Source organism: Oncorhynchus clarkii, chromosome 27 (genome assembly GCF_045791955.1).
Source record: "Oncorhynchus clarkii lewisi isolate Uvic-CL-2024 chromosome 27, UVic_Ocla_1.0, whole genome shotgun sequence".
In the NCBI taxonomy this organism is placed as follows: Eukaryota; Metazoa; Chordata; class Actinopteri; order Salmoniformes; family Salmonidae; genus Oncorhynchus; species Oncorhynchus clarkii.
Window position 1 is genome coordinate 24,034,005 of NC_092173.1, and position 20,444 is coordinate 24,054,448.

Genomic DNA, 20,444 nt, shown 5'->3' on the forward strand with positions numbered 1-20,444 from the left:
TGGAGTTTTGAATTTGAACGTTACACAGGATGGAAGTAGCTGTAGCTAGCAATGAATAGTCAGGTAAGTTATACTGCTCAATTATGAGACATGAGCCCTCACACCCTGTCTATCACTTGCTGAGGACCATGCCTCATTTTGCTTTGGCATGCAGTGGGTGGCACAGGTACGGGATACGTACTTCTCTGAGAGCGGGTACAGCAGAAAGCTCCGATGGTCCCTATGAGGACTATGAAAGCCACCAAGGCCCCAACTGCCACCCCGATGATGACCGCCACCGGGAGAGACTCTGTGGACATCAAAACATTCCCTTCTACAATAACACATTGCAAATACAACCAATATACTACACACATATAAAGTATACATAGATACAAACATATAAAACAAGGACCAAAGTTCAAAAAATTACATTGTAAAATAATAAAGACATTACTTAGTTTTACAAATACACACATCTCAATAACATATTAATAATAAATATTTTCCCAAATGTTTTGATGTCCAATTTAAGAAATATCTATATATGGTTGATAGAAAACATGATTTGTATTTTAACATATTTCTTATTACAGTGCTGATTCCTTCCAATCACATTTAATTCATACTCACAAAAGTGGCTGGCAGTTTTTTAATTGAGAGGATAAATAGCAACAGGGCTGTAAATTGAGTCAGCCTAATCCTTAAAGGAATAATTTGAGATTTTGGCAATAAAGCCATTTATCTACTTCCCAAGAGTCAGATGAATTTACAGTATGCTCCTGTAGATTTCAGTCATTGTGCATTGGCTTGCAAAACTACCTCTAACTTCCTTCATACTGGACAGAGACATACAAATGGTATCTATGAATTCATCAGACTCTGGAGAAGTAGATAAAGGACTTTATTGTCAACATCTCAACGTATCCCTTTAAAGTATCTATGCGTGGTCTGATTCCACTGTTATAATGAAGACTTAGACATCCAACTACATGAATTACCTCCCCACACTTTAAACAAACGCAACACAATAGATAGCCTTTTCCCCAGCATTGACGTCTACTTAATTTCTTAATTAATCAATGTCCCTTTCATATAAGCCAGCAATACAGTATAATTTATGGGGAGTGAACAAAAACAAAACTTCCCCATTGAAAAGACAGAGCAACACGTCCAGCTATGAAACCCAGCCAATAATTTAATAATAAAGCATTGGTATAAACAAAGCCATAGTGGAATATTTGTGTTGTCGTGTGGTATGACTACTGATCTGGTATGCCTACTGATGTGCTATGACTATGAATCTGCACTTGAGTTGAACAATATCTTTTAACTAGCTAATTAGCTACAAATTACTCACACTGTGACTGAATCTACAAAATGATTGCAGTAACTACAAATGCATTGGCTGTTTATTTCATAATGTATCTGTCCGATTTCAACAGTCTGGGTCATCCTATTGTTCTAAAGTGAAATAATGTGAAGTGTTGATAAATCAGACACCACAAAAATGTCACTCAAATGAGATAGGTGTTGTCAGCACCTAAACACTGTATGGTGCATCGGGGTTCATTGTGTTTTGTGGCTGATATTGACAATGGTTGGTTCAACACTTGTAAACCTATCAAATCCACTGACACACACCCTCTCTAGCTGACACACACATTCTCTACACTACACTAGAACCACGGCCATCACAGTGTTGAAGTAGAGAAGGTGGAACCTGTTGAACCTTGGCTCCCACCTTGTTCCTTGAGACGGATGATCTCCGTGTCAGACCCAAAGCTGTTCCAGGCTGTGCAGTTGTAGATGGTCTGGAAGTCTGCAGGGACGATGTTACTCATGGTCAGAGTAGAGATGACTCCTTCTTCGGTGCTGACCGTCTCCACTGTGTAACGGCCAGATGTCCCTGACTCCAGCACTGTCTCCTTCCATGACCAGGCCTGTAAGGGAATCACAAGGTAAACATGAGTGGGGAGGAGTTCCCCATCTTTCACTGGGTGATCTGAAGCAAGAAGTACTGTTCTAATTGACAACAATTGATTGCTGACAAATAAGATGAATTGCAAGCACTTTTCAGGTGGTTAAAACATATTCATAAGCATGGAAGCAAAATTACTTTCATATTTATGTTGGATAAATATTCATGCTACCTCTTTAGACCCTCCCATCAAATCAACAGCATATTAATTATGCAGCAAGTTAATGCCAATTATCAACACACAAAACATTCATTTGTAGATTGCAATTATGCCAAAACACACACACACACACACACACACAACACACACACACACACACACACACACACACACACACACACACACACACACACTGTTAATGGAACAAGAGAGGGCTCTGAGAGAGTAGGCTGTTTATCTAAGGGCCATAAATCTTAATGGGATCTGTGCTAACAGAGCATCAGCATGCATTACATTAGAAATTAAGAGTGTAAGCTTGCCATGCTTCATGCCCTCCCATTCATACAAAATCAAGCAGTTAGAATACTATTATATTCATTAAACTGATATCTTTCTCAGTTGTATTGCATGTTAACTTAGATGGTTTAATGAAATGCTGATAATGCAACAGTAGCCCTGTCAGGGCACCATGGCTGTAATGCGACCCATATACCATGCAATGCTGTGGCCATTAGAGATAAGTAAAATAGATAGATATTGAAGGAAGTGGTGTTACTCACAATGCGGTCTGGAGGTGGAGTGCTCCGGATGAAGCACTTGATCTCGCCCTTCTCCCCATGGAGAGCCTGATGGGTCTGGGTACTAGAGATGGTGGGTGGGCCTGTAGAGAGGGCACAGAGGAGAACATATCAACACTGTACCATGAAGGCCTATAGAGAGGGCACAGAGGAGAACATATCAACACTGTACCATGAAGGCCTGTAGAGAGGGCACAGAGGAGAACATATCAACACTGTACCATAAAGGCCAATCACAAACCCACACATTACCACAATCAACTACTGCCAGATTCCTGTGGGTTCAGGTTCATGCCATGTAGCACTGGTTCAATCAGGTTGTGCTGCATTCAATTAAGAGGTAGACTGCATTCTTTCACATAGTAAATCCTACTTCCAATTTCCAACTGACTCCTAATGCCGGCGCTGAGGATTGCATTGTGGTTTTATGCAAACATCTCATCCAACCACCACAATACCATCCAAGGGCAGGTTAGGGCTGTATGAAGGGCATCCATGTGGGCCCAAAATGTTATGGTGCTCTTGATTTCTCCCAGTATGATAAGGGTCATGGTGGCGAGTCGAGAGGCATTTCTGTGGGCATAATCATGATGGGAGAAGTGTCATTGTGGAGAGATAACACTCCTTTCTCCCTGTGTCTCTGAACATTCAATTTAGCTCGCTAGAGCATTGCACTTTGACCCATAGAGATTCCATCCATCGGATAACCTCCAGTCCTCCCAACAAGACAACAGAGGAAGCAGTCTATCAGATTAAATAGCCAGTAAAAACATTGATTTTTTTTTTTTTGTGTGATTTAAGATGTTTAAGTGTAGAGTAGTGGGGAAACAACTTGATTAGTAAGAAGGTGAGCTTACTGCCAACTCCCCTCCAACCTGTTCCCTGGCATCTCTTTGCATGTACATAATTGCAGTTTATTACCTGTCTCTTATTAAAATAAATTAGCATTTTAATGAGATTCTGGCAGATGGTCTCTCGGTATGCCACTTCATGCAGGAGAATGGGAGTTTGGTTGCTGATTCTGTGGAATGATTGCGGCAAACAAACAGCACTACATTGAGCACTATGTCCCAACACCACTGTCTTAGTAGCCTATGGTGGACTGGCATGGGGCCCGGTCTGTGTGGACCTGTGCAGATGTGTCAGTGTAGTTGGATGCATAAAATCGTGTGTGTGTGTGTGTGTGTGTGTGTGTGTGTGTGTGTGTGTGTGTGTGTGTGTGTGTGTGTGTGTGTGTCTGTGTGTGTGTGTGTCTGTGTGTGTGTGTGTGTGTGTATGGCTGGAATGGGCTCCTGTGGTAAACACACTCAGATCTATTCCTCCCGGGCTGCCCAAGGCGAGTGCTGGTGGCTCGGGAGAATCTGCTCTGTGGATCAGGGCTGCAAATGAGGAATATAATTAGATGGTTTTATCTCTCTGCCTCAGACTGCTGGGGTGTGGTGACTCCTTCAGAGGAAAGGGAGGAGTGTGTGTGTGTGTGTGTGTGTGTGTGTGTGTGTGTGTGTGTGTGTGTGTGTGTGTGTGTGTGTGTGTGTGTGTGTGTGTGTTGTGTGTGTGTGTGTGTGTGTGTGTGTGTGTGTGTGTGTGTGTGTGTGTGTGTGTGTGTGTGTGTGTGTGTGTGTGTGTGTGTGTGTGTGTGTGTGCGCGCGCAGACTGTCTGATCAGAGAGAGAGGGAGCTGGTGGTGGGTGGTGTGAGTGCTCCAACTGTCAGTGGACTCAGTCGATATGGTCAGAGATTTTTTTTAAGAGTATGAAATGGGCTGCTTCAAAATCCGATTCTTTGTAATTCTTTGTTCATCACCTTGTCGAAAGAGCCTACGTCAAAGACCGGGCCTTGCATTTGCAAACAGAGTTGGAAGTATAGCCTGAGCTTTGAAAAGGTGTGTCCTTTTGTGCTTCCTTGCAACAGCTCATTCAAAGCACCTAAGAGATGTTGTATTCTATTACAATCTCTGTCACACCCATTTGAATGGTATTTCTCAACTGAATTATTAATTTGTGCTGGTTTCTTTAAGCTCTGTCTTGGCACTTGGAGAAGGAATGAAATGCTAATTTATTGAGCATATAAAGACTATGTCTGGCAGAGAAAAATATAACTACAACAACAAGATGCCCCGTGGGAGACTAGAAGGCACATTGGCCCACTTTCTCCATTAATGTGTTAATGTGCTCCCTCTCCCTGGGCTGCCTAACATCTGATTAGGCAGGCAGGCAGGCAGGCAGGCAGGCAGGCAGGCAGGCAGGCAGGCAGGCAGGCAGGCAGGCAGGCAGGCAGACAGACAGACAGACAGACAGACAGACAGACAGACAGACAGACAGACAGACAGACAGACAGACAGACAGACAGACAGACAGACAGACAGACAGACAGACAGACAGACAGACAGACAGACAAACAGGAACACACACCTACCAAGAAATACACAAGATGGGCAGACTCATACCTCTACAAACAAACACTCATTCAAATATAATATGTCCAAGTTCATTAATTGGGACACAAACACATGTAGGCTACAAATCTCAAGTAAAAATTCAGCCATATACCTACTAGTTTTCTCTGTGTGTGTATATTGCACAAGGATGCATTGAACACATGATCAAAAAACAAGCACAATACAATATTTTCACTCAAACAAATATTGAAGCTCAGACTGACTGTGTGAGGATGTTAAACTACAGCGAGCAATACGTATTCATTAGTGACTTCAACATAAACTGCCTCCCCTGCTAGCTATTTGATTCTAATTAAATTACACCAGTCCCCAGGGAAGGAGAGGATTCTCTTGTCTGTGTTGCTGCTCAGTGGGAGTCGTTGACATGCAACGGAAGAAAGAACATATTGACAAATTCTAAACACATGCATTTCAATTGTTTGTGTAAAATGATCCAGGCATAAGCGATGGGAAACAAATAGCAAAACATGCAAACACATACACACACACTCCCTCACACCGTGCATATACTCAGTCTTTCTGAGACACGATCAAGGCGTCTCCCAAAACGCACGGTCATCAGTCATGCCCTTCTTTCACTGTCAGATCCAATTGGATCCTATTGGATGTCAAAGACCTCAGGTTGATGAGGGCTGAGGAGAATACAGCTTCATCTGCCATAAAGACGACAACTTAAAACAATCAAGCAGCAAACCGTGGGAGAGTCCTCTCCACATGCTGCCACTTCAAACACTCTGTTTGTGCTTCCTCGGCTTGACAATCTGATTCGCTGAGAGGACTGGGCAGGTTAGAAATGTGAACATTTCGACTGAGGACCCATCGTGTGGTTTTAAGAAAGCGTGGATTTCAGTTATTCAGACTGTAACAAAGAATTTGGTTTTTTAATGTCAGAGACAGATCCAGGTCGTGAGGCAAGAGAGGCTGAAGAACAGGCAAACATAAACAAATAAAAGAGAAGTAAACACCAATAAAGAAACGCATAACGGCTTGACTGAAGTTTGCAGAGACTGAAGCAAACATTTTCCGCTTTGTGTTATTTTTCCCAATGTGTGTTCTATGAGTTGTGCTATCACTATTATTATTAAAGCAAAGTATCTTCTCTTTGTATAGTGTTGTATACAGAAGTAACGCAATCCCCATAGATAGTTGTACATGAAAGAAAGACCAATTCAATTGGAAAAATAAACTTGAACAGAGATTTTGTTTACTAGTCCAGACAGGGATAAAACAAAACTGTTAAGATGTAAATTAGGAATGACTTTGCTCCATACTATTGGAGCTCTGATCTTGAACAGAACTAGGCTATTGATAGAAAAGGGGCTCATAGCACACTCTAGTGGTTGTAATCCAATAACGAAAGGGGCATTTGGATGCCATTCTGTCTGATGCTCAGCTACTGTACAAGTTTAAAAATAAGCAACAACGCTGCTAACAACAGACATTGTACGATTGCATTCAAGATATCCAATATATTGTCGAGGACAATACCTTACTTCCATCTACCACCCATGCAAATGGACATGGTGAGAAAAAGCCCTTTAAAGAACGTGTAAATTCTGCGACTGATAGCTGCTGCAACACTAATGCACGCTCTGTGAATACCAAGCGGTGTTAATGAAGTCATTTGTCTGCGAGTTGCGGGGTCTCCCACCATTCCATTGCTCTGCATTCATTAGTCAGTCACGGCCTGAAAACGCCAACCCTCTCCTCGACTCCTACAGAATCTAATCAGCATTAAAGCACATTTCCTGTGTTTAAGGATTATAATGCAATATCCTGGATGTGCTAGCTATATTATCCATCCATCCCTGTGTCTTTCTAAGGACTGATGAAATGTCAAGGAAATACATTTTCATGCATCTGTTACACACGTTACCACCAGATCAATGCTGTGAATCTCTCTGCTGTAGGCTACTACGCACTGTTGAATTTGAAACCTTTTCTAGAGTAAATACTGTCCATTGAGAGATGGCGTCACTGCATACATTTATTCAGAGCATGAACACCTGGAGAGACCCAATAGCAAACCTTCTACTTCCCCCGTATTGTTGGAAAGTCTTTGGGGTGAAGATATGTTTTTGTGTGTAAACCACAGACGATGCTCAGTACAGGCTGTAGTGATAAATTGCTTTCTTCTTTACAGATGTGACCCCCTAACCACTCAATACATTCCTGACCAGTGTGACACTTACCGTTGACGGTGAGAGAAACCTCCTTCTCCCCGGCGCCGACTCGCGGAACCACGGCACGGCACACATATTTCCCAGCATCTTCCTGCCTCACAGCCTTGAGTGTCAGGATGTTCTCGTTGCTTAGTACCTGCCGCACGGAGGTCAAGAGTCACTGAATGAGCAGTGAGAGGTCACCTTCTCATTTGAGGCAGCACAAAGCAGCCTATGCTCCTCTTAACGCCTTAAAGGTCACCTCTCTTCTATTATTAAAATCCAATTTGAGGCCAGGCTCATACGAGAGAGGGGCGGTTTTGGTCTCCATCTCCAGGCTTGGAAGTTTGATGTGTACGGAGTTGAGGAATGAGCCTGGCTGGCAGATCAATTGCATGCCCCTTTGCTCACCTCAACACATCTCCGGCCAGGAGTCAGGGAGCAGGACCGCTAACGAGCCCGAACCACTAGCTGCCTCAGAATTTTGAGATTAATGAGATTTTGAAAACAACTGATTTGAGCTCAAAGGGCACTGCTTTGTCACCTGAATCCTGCATGACTGCTGCGGTTAGATGTTTTATAATTAATGAAGTTACTGCTGTGGCCAGCATGATACGGGGGTGGTTGTGAAAAACATACCAATATAAAGTAAATGACATTGAAAGTATAGGCTAACCTGATTGGAACAATGGATCACAATCTACAGTGTATCGCACCTAGACAAAACAATCATGAAATTCTGAAAGACATTGGATGAGTGAATACTTACCACCCCAGAGCCCCTCTTCATCCAGACGATGGTGAGGGAGGGGTTTCCAGTCCAAGCACAGTTGAATACAGCATCAGACCCCAGATCCACCTGTAAGGACTGGGGCTCTGCAGACATGCGTGGACCAACTGCAGGAACACAGACACAGTCAGTACAATCAACACAACGCCACCAGCAACACAGAACACTCTATAACACAGTACCATACGGTCAGCTACAGAATGTATCTAAATAGGATGTATAACATTGGGTGGACATCAATATTGGATAGCCACAGAAAGAGCAACACAGTAGTAGTACTCACAGTAGACGTCGACGTTGCGGCTGATGTTGGTGCTGCCCAGAGGGTTGGTGACCTCACAGGAGACTGGCTCGGTGAAGAAGGAATGGTCCACAATGACCTCATAGGTGTCCCCAGAGACCTCCTTTATCACATTACCTCCTTTGGCCCACCTGTAGTGAAGTGCAATAGATAGATAGATAAATAGATAGAGAGAGAGAGAGAGAGAGAGAGAGAGAGAGAGAAAGAGAGAGAGATATACCCTGCATGAGAGGGGTGGTCTGATAATCTACTGGTATTCGCAAATTGCTTTGACCTTATTGTTGACCTATGGTCGCCTGGCCTATGATTGTCAGAAAATACTCTGCTGAGGGCCCAGAATATCTGCAGAAGGAAGACATTTTGAACACACATTACCACCAGACCAATATGAAGAATGGGTTGCTTCTGACTAATAACGTTTCAGTCCCGGTCATCAGTGAGGGATGATGGCACCTGTCTGAAGGATGAAAGGATGGGGGGAGAGGAGGGAGGGATGAAACATTAAGACAGTTTCTCTCCTTCCATGTCAGGACCACGTTATTCTCTGAAAAAAACATTCCTGTGCAGGTTCTCTGCTGGCTTCAGCATATTTTTGTGGCAGCCATCCATTCCCTGACGATGCCGGCTGACACGTACTGTATGGTAGAGTCCCCCTGACGATGCCGGCTGACACGTACTGTATGGTAGAGTCCCCCTGACGATGCCGGCTGACACGTACTGTATGGTAGAGTCCCCCCGACGATGCCGGCTGACACGTACTGTATGGTATAGTCCCCCCGACGATGCCGGCTGACACGTACTGTATGGTAGAGTCCCCCCGACGATGCCGGCTGACACGTACTGTATGGTAGAGTCCCCCCGACGATGCCGGCTGACACGTACTGTATGTTAGTGTCCCCCTGACGATGCCGGCTGACACGTACTGTATGCACGTAAAGGCACCTGATGTTAATACATTGACACAGGATTGCATGAAGAACATCCGTTTGTGTTGGAGCGATGCCTTCTGATTTCACCGCTTCTGTCTTGTTCGGCATGCCATACTGGATGGTTCCCTGTTGCTGTGGGAGACAGGGACCATTTATTAAAGCGAGCCAGGGCATGAGTGGATGTTTGGGGCTGCTTCTCGGTCACATTTACAAGGTATTTTGGGACATTCAACTCTGTATAATCTTAATCCTCTCCCCTTCCCCAGAAAGAGATGTATTTGCATGCTCTTGTGGGCGAAGATAACCTCTCACTTCTAACTGTCACAAAACATGGTTCTATTTTCTCACCCAAGATTACAGGGTACACTGTGCAGTATTCCAGGGATAGGGGACTTGTTTGTTATCCATGAGTAAAGCCTTGGTCTTTGCTTGACTGGAATAGTATAATTTAAATGAGAATAGATTACCTCATTCATTCAGCAAGTGAAGCAGCTTTCTAATTGGCTCCAGTAGATTTTTCTCTGCTGCTCATTTTGCTGCTGAGGAGACTATGTTTCCACACTATAGGAGCCAGTTCACTGCGTGCAAATTGAAGCCACTGAGATCACTGTCTGCTTAATATGCACAGGGACACCTGTGTTTCCAAAAATATAAAGATTAGGGCATATGGGTGTGCTTGGCTCGCCTGTCCTCCCTTCCTTACATAACTGATTCAGGAGGAGAATGTGCTGGATTCGAGAAAATATTAATACCGTTACAGTAATCTACACAAAGCAAACATTTTGTGTGTATAGTCCCTCAAGAAAACAATTCTGTACACAAAATATTGAATTAAGTATTATGATAATGACTATGATAATGACAACACACTGTCTATGAATATTAGATGTCAATAAATGCGCTGATGATGACAGTGATCATTAATGCCTTCTGAATCTCAGTGTCTGATGATGAATGACTCTCCACAGGCTGTGACTGAGAGTGTAGGGTTGATAGAGTACTGGAGGAGTTACAGTGAGTTAAGCACAGAAGTTTGGCCAGCAGGTTTCTCCCAAATGGAGTGTGAGGCTGCCAGGACTGGGAGGTCCACAGTGCAGAGAGAGCAGAGACAGAATGCTAGTGCCTGCAGGGAGTGTGAAAGCTCGGCTGGTGTGCTGGTCCCCATCCAATAGAGTCTAAACAAAGCCAGCTCTGCATCCATCAGACTGCATCTCCTCTGGGAGGGCAGAGGGGCCAGCGAGAACTTACTCAACAGCTCACTTACCACCCGGACCTATTCATGGATGTAGGTCACACAATGAGGTGCAAGTCAGGTGTGTGCCTCAGGGTGTGTGTGTGTGTGTATGTGTGTGTGTGTGTGTGTGTGTGTGTGTGTGTGTGTGTGTGTGTGTGTGTGTGTGTGTGTGTGTGTGTGTGTGTGTGTGTGTGTGTTTGTGTATGGCAACATCAGTGACATCTGTGTTTACCAGGGAAAGAACAGTGAAAACCCAACCTTGTTGGGGACAAGAATGGTCAAACTGAATTATATTAAATTAAACATCTAGCTATGTTATTAACATATAGAATACACTATTATTATTATCAGCATGGTTATGTACATCACAGCAAAGATGATGTTGCTCATTTGCATTTTCATAATGTTGAATATATAAAAATACTTATTTCAATGGAAAATAGACACTTTCATAATGATGTGTTGATCAAATCGCACCCTGATGTTCTTTGAATAAAATGTGTAAAACAAATAATACAGAAATGTCTCTTGATTTGACATAATATGACAAAAGGCCCAATATTAGAAGAAAGAACAACACATTGTCTATAGTTTCAACACATTGTGAATGACATTCCAATATATTGTCTGCCATTGGGTAGGGAACATGAGCAAAGATGATGAGACTATCAGTTTGGTGCCTCACAATTCAAATAAAACCAGGAAGTCTGTTTGTCTGGCAATGAAATAACAACATCGTAGAACATCGCTGTTGTACCTTCCTTTAAAACATTACTGTCATTAGTGGCATGGTACCAGTCAAAATATTTTGTACAGCCAAAGTGTTTATGCCAGAAGAACAGACAAGATGGATTTAATTTGCTGTGCCTGCTACTGTTTTTTTCTCTCTCTCGCTATTCTCGTAGGCTGGATGCACTGGGTGGCACAAAGCGAGTCGCAGGGGAAGCACGGTTGTGGAAAAACAAACATTGGCAATGCCCACAGACAATGTGACGGAAAGTGCCATGATGGTAAACCTCTTCATTAGCCACCTCAGAGACACAGACGAGGAAAAGGTAGATGGTAGAACTGACAAAAAAAATATATACTGTAAGTAGCAACAACACGCTAATTGTTTAACTGGGAAGAGAATTGGGGATGGTGTTTTCTGGGCGTGAAGAGGGACGTGTTTGTGGTAGAGTGTGCAGGTGAGAGAGCTGAAACTCCTCTTCTGATGTGTCTCTCTCCGGAGTGCCTCTTCTTGGAGTAGTGAAAAAAAAGCTTTGTATCTGTACCACCAGTTCAATATGATGTTGAAGTATTATGGTTGCCCCTCCTCCTTCCATTATGTAATGAAGATCCCTTAACAGCTCCCTTAACAGCTCTATTGTTTTACAATTCCTCGATTCACATCAACACACTCAGACAAAAGCACAAACTTATTTCCAACAGTACTTCCCCCCCATCTATCCTATGAGTCTCTAGAAAACGCTAACATCCGGTTTTCAGAGATACAGTATTTTCAACCTAACTTCCGTTTTCCCTGAAAAACACAAATGAGCACTCCGCTCAGGCATCTTTCTTTGCCTGCTACGTTAGGTTACTCCCTATCCTCTACTCCTATCCTATCCACTATCCCTGAGACACATGTTCTTTCCTCCCAGGAGTAAGGGTTCTGGCTCTGCCTGAGAGATATCTGTAGACTAGAGACTTATTTCCATTCGCTTTGTTAAGCAACATTCATAGAGCGGCCAATCACAGCAGATCATAGAGAATAGAAATCACCATGTCATTGACTCTTCCTCTGCTACCGTGGCTCTGTATGTGTGTGAAGTGCTTATTGAAGTGGAGGATGGCAGAGTGGTGTGCTGAGGATGGATGGCACTCTGGAGGTTAGAAGAGAGGCCATCACTCTAAGGGCTGCCCTGTCCTTGTGCCATATCTGATCTCCAGAGACAGGGTGTATTAGAGCTGACTAACAGACACACCGCACCACTAGCTCCCTACTCTGCACTGCTGTAATGCTCTCCGGGGGACAAGGAGAGTTCTCCTCAATCAACTCCCCAGTGGAGACAGGAACAGTGCAACACTCCCAAATGTAGACTGAGAGAGCTGGAGATAAAATATCAAATAGTTATTTCGAAGAATGTGTCACGTTCTGACCTTAGTTCCTTTATTATGTCTTTGTGTTAGTTTGGTCAGGGCGTGAGTTGGGGTGGGTAGTCTATGTTCTTTTTTCTATGTTGTATTTCTGTGTTTGGCCTGGTATGGTTTTCAATCAGAGGCAGCTGTCGATCGTTGTCTCTGATTGAGAATCATACTTAGGTAGCCTGTTTTCCCCATTTTGATTGTGGGTGATTATTTTCCGTGTCAGTGTTTGCTCCATACGGGACTGTGTCGGTTTCAATTTATTTTCTTATTCTTTGTTTTCTGTGTTCAGTTATATTTAATTAAAATAATATTATGGACACTTACCACGCTGCGCATTGGTCCGATCCTTCCTACGCCTCCTCAGAAGAGGAGAACGAAAACCGTTACAGAATGTGTGCTAAAATGAATCGTAAATGAATCTGCATGGTTGCATATTGAAAAAAAAATATATATTACCACAGCCCACTGAACAGCAGTGAAGTGTGGGTTCAGACGTGCAGAGGACTCAACTCAAAGTGGTATTGGATCCTAACACTAGTGAAACCCTTCTAGAGAATGCCTATTTCAGCCTGAAGTTCAACCTCCCTCCTTTTTTCATTACATTATCCATTGGTTTCCAAGGCTAAAAGGAATCTGACCCACCAAGGCTCCCAAGGACCCAGGCCCTCTTAGTGGAACATTGATCCATGTCCCACAATAATAGAGACTGAGTTCCACGGTGATTGTAGCAGAAGACCTGCCTTTGGTGTAAACCTGCACAATCAAACACAAGTCTTGTTTGCCTTGATATCTGTTTTTTAAAAGGGCAGAATCCATCAAAGGAACGTCTCTGTTTTGCCACCTGTGAGTGTGTTGTAGATCCATTTAATTTCCCAATACTGCTTCAGAGTCAGTGTCGGCTGGGCAATTCCCTTCGCTATTGATTTTGTTCCACTTATTCTTCCCTTGGTTTTAAAACCCTCACAGAAAAGCATGTCTTGACAAATCACCTTGGCATTACACCTCTTCAAGGACCAAGTTTCATGAGAATTTCTTCTTTATCCCCAATCCTCTCTGAGAGGAAAGGAAACGTTTCTTGTGAGAATTGAAGAACTCAGTGTTCCAAATCAAGTCTCTCAGTGTGTGCTTGAAGTTGTCAGTCAGAATCCAAAAAGGATTGAGAAAAAGCACAGACATGGGTTCAGCGTAGATTCAGAAGATCAACCAACTCCTTCCACTCAAATGTCCATTGGCCCTGCTGCAGTACTATGACACTCATGTCCCCCTTTTAACATGATACCTTGTAACCCTGGCATCCTCATCAGATACAACACAATGCCAGCTCTTCTCCCACTCAATGTAATGTATCTATGTTCAGGGGATATAGACAATGGTATCTCAAAGCAAAGCCATGCAAGTCAATGCATTCATTAGTCTCTAAGTACATGACTGGGAATGAATTTCAACAGACGTTTGGCATTAGATTTTTCTCTGTATGTTTTTCTGTGAAAATTTTCCAAATCGACAAGAGATTTAATAGTGTCACGGCATCATAAGAATTCTCTGACAATGATTAATACCATCAATAGTGAAGTGCCACATTTGACTTAATGTGAGAAGTTATTAGCAACAAGCAACATTAATCAGACAGGACCTTTGTATATCATTTGAAGTTTTTGCCAGCGTTTTTCTTTCTCATTATGGGGCATTGCATAATGCATTATGTCTGGCTCACATATATTTTGCTATAATACATTTCTCATTGAGAAACTAGTAATGGAGTTTAAAGTAAAGTTCTGAGACAGCACATTCAAAGTCTTACCAAGGAACCAAGTTCAGAGTGAAAATAATCTGATATAGACTATCAAGACAGATAGAGAGAGAGAGAAAGAGTGACAGAGACAGATGGGAGAGGTATGAATGTATAGGTAGGTAATCTTACCTGTACAGTGTGACGGGTGGGTTAGCCTTGGCCGAGCAGTGGAACTTGACAAGGTTTCCTTCCAGAATGGGCTGAGGCTCCACTGACAGATTGACAAGTGGCAAATCTGTATGGACACAGACCAGAGACAGACGACCAATTAGAAAAGACCCCTGTAATAACCTTACAGTAATCTAGGGCTGTTGCATTTATCAAATAGACCAGCATATTCCCCCTATAGTAACTTATGTTGTGAGATATTTTTACAGGTGCGGAAATACACTATCTATACTTGTTTTACATTTTCATTTGAGACATTAAAGAGCAGAAAAACACAGGAAATCAAATCAAATAATGCAACTCTTGATAATGAGTTTTTCAGTAATTGGCAATTTGCAAATAAGGATTAATTGAGACAGTGATTTTTCCGCCAAGCACTCCATTATAATTACAATAATTAACAAACACTGAGTTAGACACAATTAAAAATGATCTTAAAAAAGCAAACACATAGATTATGTTAATTCAATAAACAGCAATTAAATGTAACCAAAGGTATAGAATTATTTTTGAAGATGCATTTTAATCTACCTCAATCAGCCCGACTAACCGTTGCCTGTATATAATTTTGCTACTGTTATAGTCTCGCTACTGTACATAGCCTCGCTTCTGTTATTTTTCACTGTCTTTTTTACTGTTTGTATTTTTTTTTATGTATCTATTGTTCACCGAATACCTATTTTTTTACTTAAAAAATGCACTGTTGGTTGGAGCCTGTAAGTAAGCATTTCACCTGTTATATTTGGCGCACGTGACAAATAAACTTTGATTTGATTTGAATCACTTTTTCATCTCTGGTGAATCCTCCACTTCGGTCCCCCTTTATGTTCACATAAAACATTTCAAGTACGGCAAGCTATTTTTCAATTAAGTCCAGCATTGATGAAAGGGCCATAGGGATAGCCTGTGAAGAATGTAATGTAATGGGGTGCCAAAAGTCCTCATCAAACACTGGGAGTCTTAGTGATAAAAAACTATGGCCTTTCAGCAGTATAAGCCCCATCTCTGAACATCGTGGGGCGACTCAAAGGTTGTCTGATATCACTAATGGAACACGGCAGCCACGAGCATGGCCCCTCTCTCCTTCTCTACGTCCGCTGCTTCAATTCAAATGGGCTACTGCCTCTTTACGTCTACTGTGGCAACTGTCCAAGCCATTTCCATTTCTAGCTTTATATGTAGATTGCTTTTAATACAATCAAGTCCTTGATTTAACAAACCTCTGCTGCAAAAGAGGGCAGCATGAACGCTAGAGGGGAGTTCTCTCTGAGTGCATATCCATAAATCATATGACTAATCAAATATAAAGTTGGTTCCAAATTATTGACACTATTTTTTGTATTTTTATTTATTAAGGATCCCCATGAATTCCTGCCAAGCCAGCAGCTAGTCTTCCTGGGGTCCAGCAACATTAAGACAGTTATATACAATAAAAAATATTGCATGACATTACATTTCATAACACTTGGGAAAGAATTCAGACCCCTTGACTTTTTCCACATTTTTTGGAGACAGGACGGTGTCAAGACACAGTTCTGGGGAGGGGTACCAAAAAAGGTCTGCAGCTTTTAAAGGTCCCCAAGAAAACAGAGGCCTCCATCATTCTTAAATTGAGGATGTTGAGAACCATTAAGACTCTTCCTAGTGTTGGCCGCCCGGCCAAACTGAGCAATAAACAATTAAATCAATTTTTTAATAAGGCTGTAATGTAACAAAATGTGGAAAAAGTCAAGGGGTGTGAATACTTTCCGAAAACACTGTTTTTACAATACAACATCCATGTGTACGTGTTTGTAGAGTGCGTTTATTATCATGTGTATGTGTATCTCTGCCTGTGTGTGTCTCTTCACAGTCCCCACTGTTCCATAAGGTGTATATTTGTATGTTTTTTTTATCTGATTCTACTGCTTGCTTCAGTTACCTGATGTGGAATAGAGTTCCATGTTCCATGGCTCTATGAAGTGGAATAGAGTTCCATGGCTCTATGAAGTACTGTATGCCTCCCATAGTCTGTTCTTGACTTGGGGATTGTGAAGAGTCCTTTGGTGACATGTCTTGTGGGGTATGCATGGGTGTTCGAGCTGTTTGCTAGTAGTTTAAACTGACACCTCAGTGCATTCAGCACTTCAACACTTCTTACAAAAGTAGTGATGAAGTCAATCTCTCCTCCACTTTGAGCCATGAGAGATTTACATGCATATTATTAATGTTAGCTATCCATGTACATTTAAGGGCCAGCTGTGCTGCCCTGTTCTGAGCCAATTGTAATTTTCTGAGGACTCTCTTTGTGACACCTGACCACATGACTGAACAGTAGTCCAGGTGCGACAAAACTAGAGCCTGTAGAACCTGCTTTGTTGATAGTGTTGTTAAAAAGGCCGAGAGACTTCTCCCCATTTTAGCTACAGTTGTATCAATATGTTTTGATCATGACAGTTTACAATCCAGGGTTAGTCTGCTTGCAGTTTAGTCACGTCAACTTGCTGAATTTCCACATAATTTATAGCAAGATTTAGTTGAGATTTATGGTTTAGTAAATGATTTGTCCCAAATAAAATGTTTTCAGTTTAAAAAAAGACTAACTTATTCCTTGCCACCCATTCTGAAACAACCATAACTGCAGCTCTGTTGCAGTGATTACACTTGCTGTTGTAGCTGAAGTGTATAGTGTTGAGTCATCTGTATACATAGACATACTGGCTTAACTCAAGACCAGTGGCATGTCATTAGTCAAAATTGAAAAAATGAAGGGGCCAAGACAGCTGCCATGGGGAATTCCTGATTCTACCTGGATTATGTTGGAGAGGCTTCCATTAAAGAAGACCCTCTGTGTTCACTTAGACAGGTAACTCTTTTTCCACAATATATTAGGGGGTGTTAAGCCATAAAACATGTGTTTTTACAGCAGCAGACTTTAAAAATATTTTTATTTAACCAGGTAGGCCAGTTTTGAACAACTTCTCATTTACAACTGCGACCTGGCCAAGATAAAGCAAAGCAGTGCGACACAAACAACAACACAGAGTTACACATGGAAAAAACAAACATACACTCAATAACACAATAGAAAGGTCTATATACAGTGTGTGCAAATGAAGAAAGATTAGGGAGGTAAGGCAATATATAGGCCGTAGGGGCGAAAAAATTATAATTTAGCAAATAAACACTGGAGTGGTAGATTTGCAGAAGATTAATGTAAAAGTAGAGATACTGGGGTGCAAAGGAGGAAAAAAAATAACAATATGGGGATGAGGTAGTTGGATGGGCTATTTACAGATGTGCTATGTACAGGTGCAATGATCTGCAAGCTGCTCTGATAGCTGATGCTTAAATTTAGTGAGGGAGATAAACGTCTCCAGCTTCAGTGATTTTTGAGATTCGTTCCAGTCATTGGCAGCAGAGAACTTGAAGGAAAGGCTAAATATACCTGCTGGAGCAAGTACTACGTGGGGGTGCTGCTATGGTGACCAGTGAGCTGAGATAAGGGGGGACTTTATATACCTGCTGGAGCAAGTATTACATGGCGGTGCTGCTATGGTGACCAGTGAGCTGAGATAAGGGGGGACTTTACCTAGCAAAGACTTATAGACGACCTGGAGCCAGTGGGTTTGGCGACAAATATGAAGCGAGGGCCAGCCAACGAGAGCATACAGGTTGCAGTGGTGGGTAGTATGTGGGGCTTTGGTGATGACACCGATGGCACTGTGATAGACTGCATCCAATTTGCTGAGTAGAGTGTTGGAGGCTATTTTGTTAATGACATCACCGAAGTCAAGGATTGGTAGGATAGTCAGTTTTACAAGGGTATGTTTGGCAGAGTGAGGGATGCTTTGTTGCGAAATAGGAATCCAATTCTAGATTTAATTTTGGATTGGAGAGGCTTAATGTGAGTCTGGAAGGAGAGTTTACAGTCTAACCAGGCACCTAGGTATTTGTAGCTGTCCACATATTCTAAGTCAGAACCGTCCAGAGTAGTGATGCTGGACAGGCGGGCAGGTGTGGGCAGCGATCGGTTGAAGAGCATGCATTTAGTTTTACTTGCATTTAAGAGCAGTTGGAGGCCACGAAAGGAGAGTTGTATGGCATTGAAGCTCATCTGGAGGTCAGACCCCGGTGGCTTGTCATTGTTGATCGACAACAAGAATGGCTTCACTTCCTCCACACTCACTTTACAGAATTCAATATTACAATGATTGTCTTTCATAATTTGATCAGTTATACTTGGATGTCTACTGTCAGCGTTTGTTGCTGGCATGTCATGCCTAAGTTTTCTAATCTTACTTTAGGGGGTGGATCAGCTTTCATATTGCAGATAGATGTTGCTTCCATCAATGTAATTGTCTGCATCATTTCCAATCCCCCATATACAGTGGGGCAAAAAAATATTTAGTCAGCCACCAATTGTGCAAGTTCTCCCACTTAAAAAGACGAGAGAGCCCTGTAATTTGCATCATAGGTACACTTCAACTATGACAGACAAAATGAGAAAAAAAAATCCAGAAAATCACTGTCGGATTTTTAATGAATTTATTTGCAAATTATGGTGGAAAATAAGTATTTGGTCACCTACAAACAAGCAAGATTTCTGGCTCTCACAGACCTGTAACTTCTTCTTTAAGAGGCTCTTCTGTCCTCCACTCGTTATCTGTATTAATGGCACCTGTTTGAACTTGTTATCAGTATAAAAGACACCTTTCCACAACCTCAAACAGTCACACTCCAAACTCCACTATGGCCAAGACCAAAGAGTTGTCAAAGGACACCAGAAACAAAATTGTAGACCTGCACCAGGCTGGGAAGACTGAATCTGCAATAGGTAAGCAGCTTGATTTGAAGAAATCAACTGTGGGAGCAATTATTAGGAAATGGAAGACATACAAGACCACTGATAATCTCCCTCGATCTGGGGCTCCACGCAAGATCTCACCCCGTGGGGTCAAAATGATCACAAGAACAGTGAGCAAAAATCCCAGAACCACACGGGGGGACCTAGTGAATGACCTGCAGAGAGCTGGGACCAAAGTAACAAAGCCTACCATCAGTAACACACTACGCTGCCAGGGACTCAAATCCTGCAGTGCCAGACGTGTCCCCCTGCTCAAGCCAGTACATGTCCAGGCCTGTCTGAAGTTTGCTAGAGAGCATTTGGATGATCCAGAAGAAGATTGGGAGAATGTCATATGGTCAGATGAAACCAAAATGTAACTTTTTGGTAAAAACTCAACTCATCGTGTTTGGAGGACAACGAAGGCTGAGTTGCATCCAAAGAACACCATACCTACTGTGAAGCATGGGGGTGGAAACATCATGCTTTGGGGCTGTTTTTCTGCAAAGGGACCAGGACGACTGATCCGTGTAAAGGAAAGAATGAATGGGGCCATGTATCGTGAGATTTTGAGTGAAAACCTCCTTCCATCAGCAAGGGCATTGAAGATGAAACGTGGCTGGGTCTTTCAGCATGACAATGATCTAGCCAAACTCCAGATCTCATCCCCATAGAAAATCTTTGGAGGGAGTTGAAAGTCTGTGTTGCCCAGCAACAGCCCCAAAACATCACTGCTCTAGAGGAGATCAGCATGGAGGAATGGGCCAAAATACCAGCAACAGTGTGTGAAAACCTTGTGAAGACTTACAGAAAACATTTGACCTCTGTCATTGCCAACAAAGGGTATATAACAAAGAATTGAGATAAACCTTTGTTATTGACCAAATACTTATTTTCCACCATAATTTGCAAATACATTCATAAAAAATCCTACAATGTGATTTTCTGGATTTTTTTT

At 42.4% G+C, this 20,444-nt stretch overlaps 1 protein-coding gene across 2 annotated transcripts in view; it reads right to left on the bottom strand.

Annotated features, from left to right (window-relative positions):
* The window catches only part of LOC139386104 (kin of IRRE-like protein 3), a 209,729-nt gene that overhangs the window by 16,471 nt on the left and 172,814 nt on the right, over positions 1 to 20,444 (bottom strand). For both annotated transcript variants that reach the window (XM_071131532.1, XM_071131531.1), the window contains exons 6-12: positions 14,623 to 14,728; positions 8,391 to 8,539; positions 8,087 to 8,214; positions 7,348 to 7,474; positions 2,681 to 2,781; positions 1,724 to 1,922; positions 182 to 289 (exon numbers count right to left, since the gene is read on the bottom strand). In XM_071131532.1, coding sequence (XP_070987633.1) covers positions 182 to 289; positions 1,724 to 1,922; positions 2,681 to 2,781; positions 7,348 to 7,474; positions 8,087 to 8,214; positions 8,391 to 8,539; positions 14,623 to 14,728 — 918 coding nt within the window. The remainder of the gene's footprint in view (positions 1 to 181; positions 290 to 1,723; positions 1,923 to 2,680; positions 2,782 to 7,347; positions 7,475 to 8,086; positions 8,215 to 8,390; positions 8,540 to 14,622; positions 14,729 to 20,444) is intronic.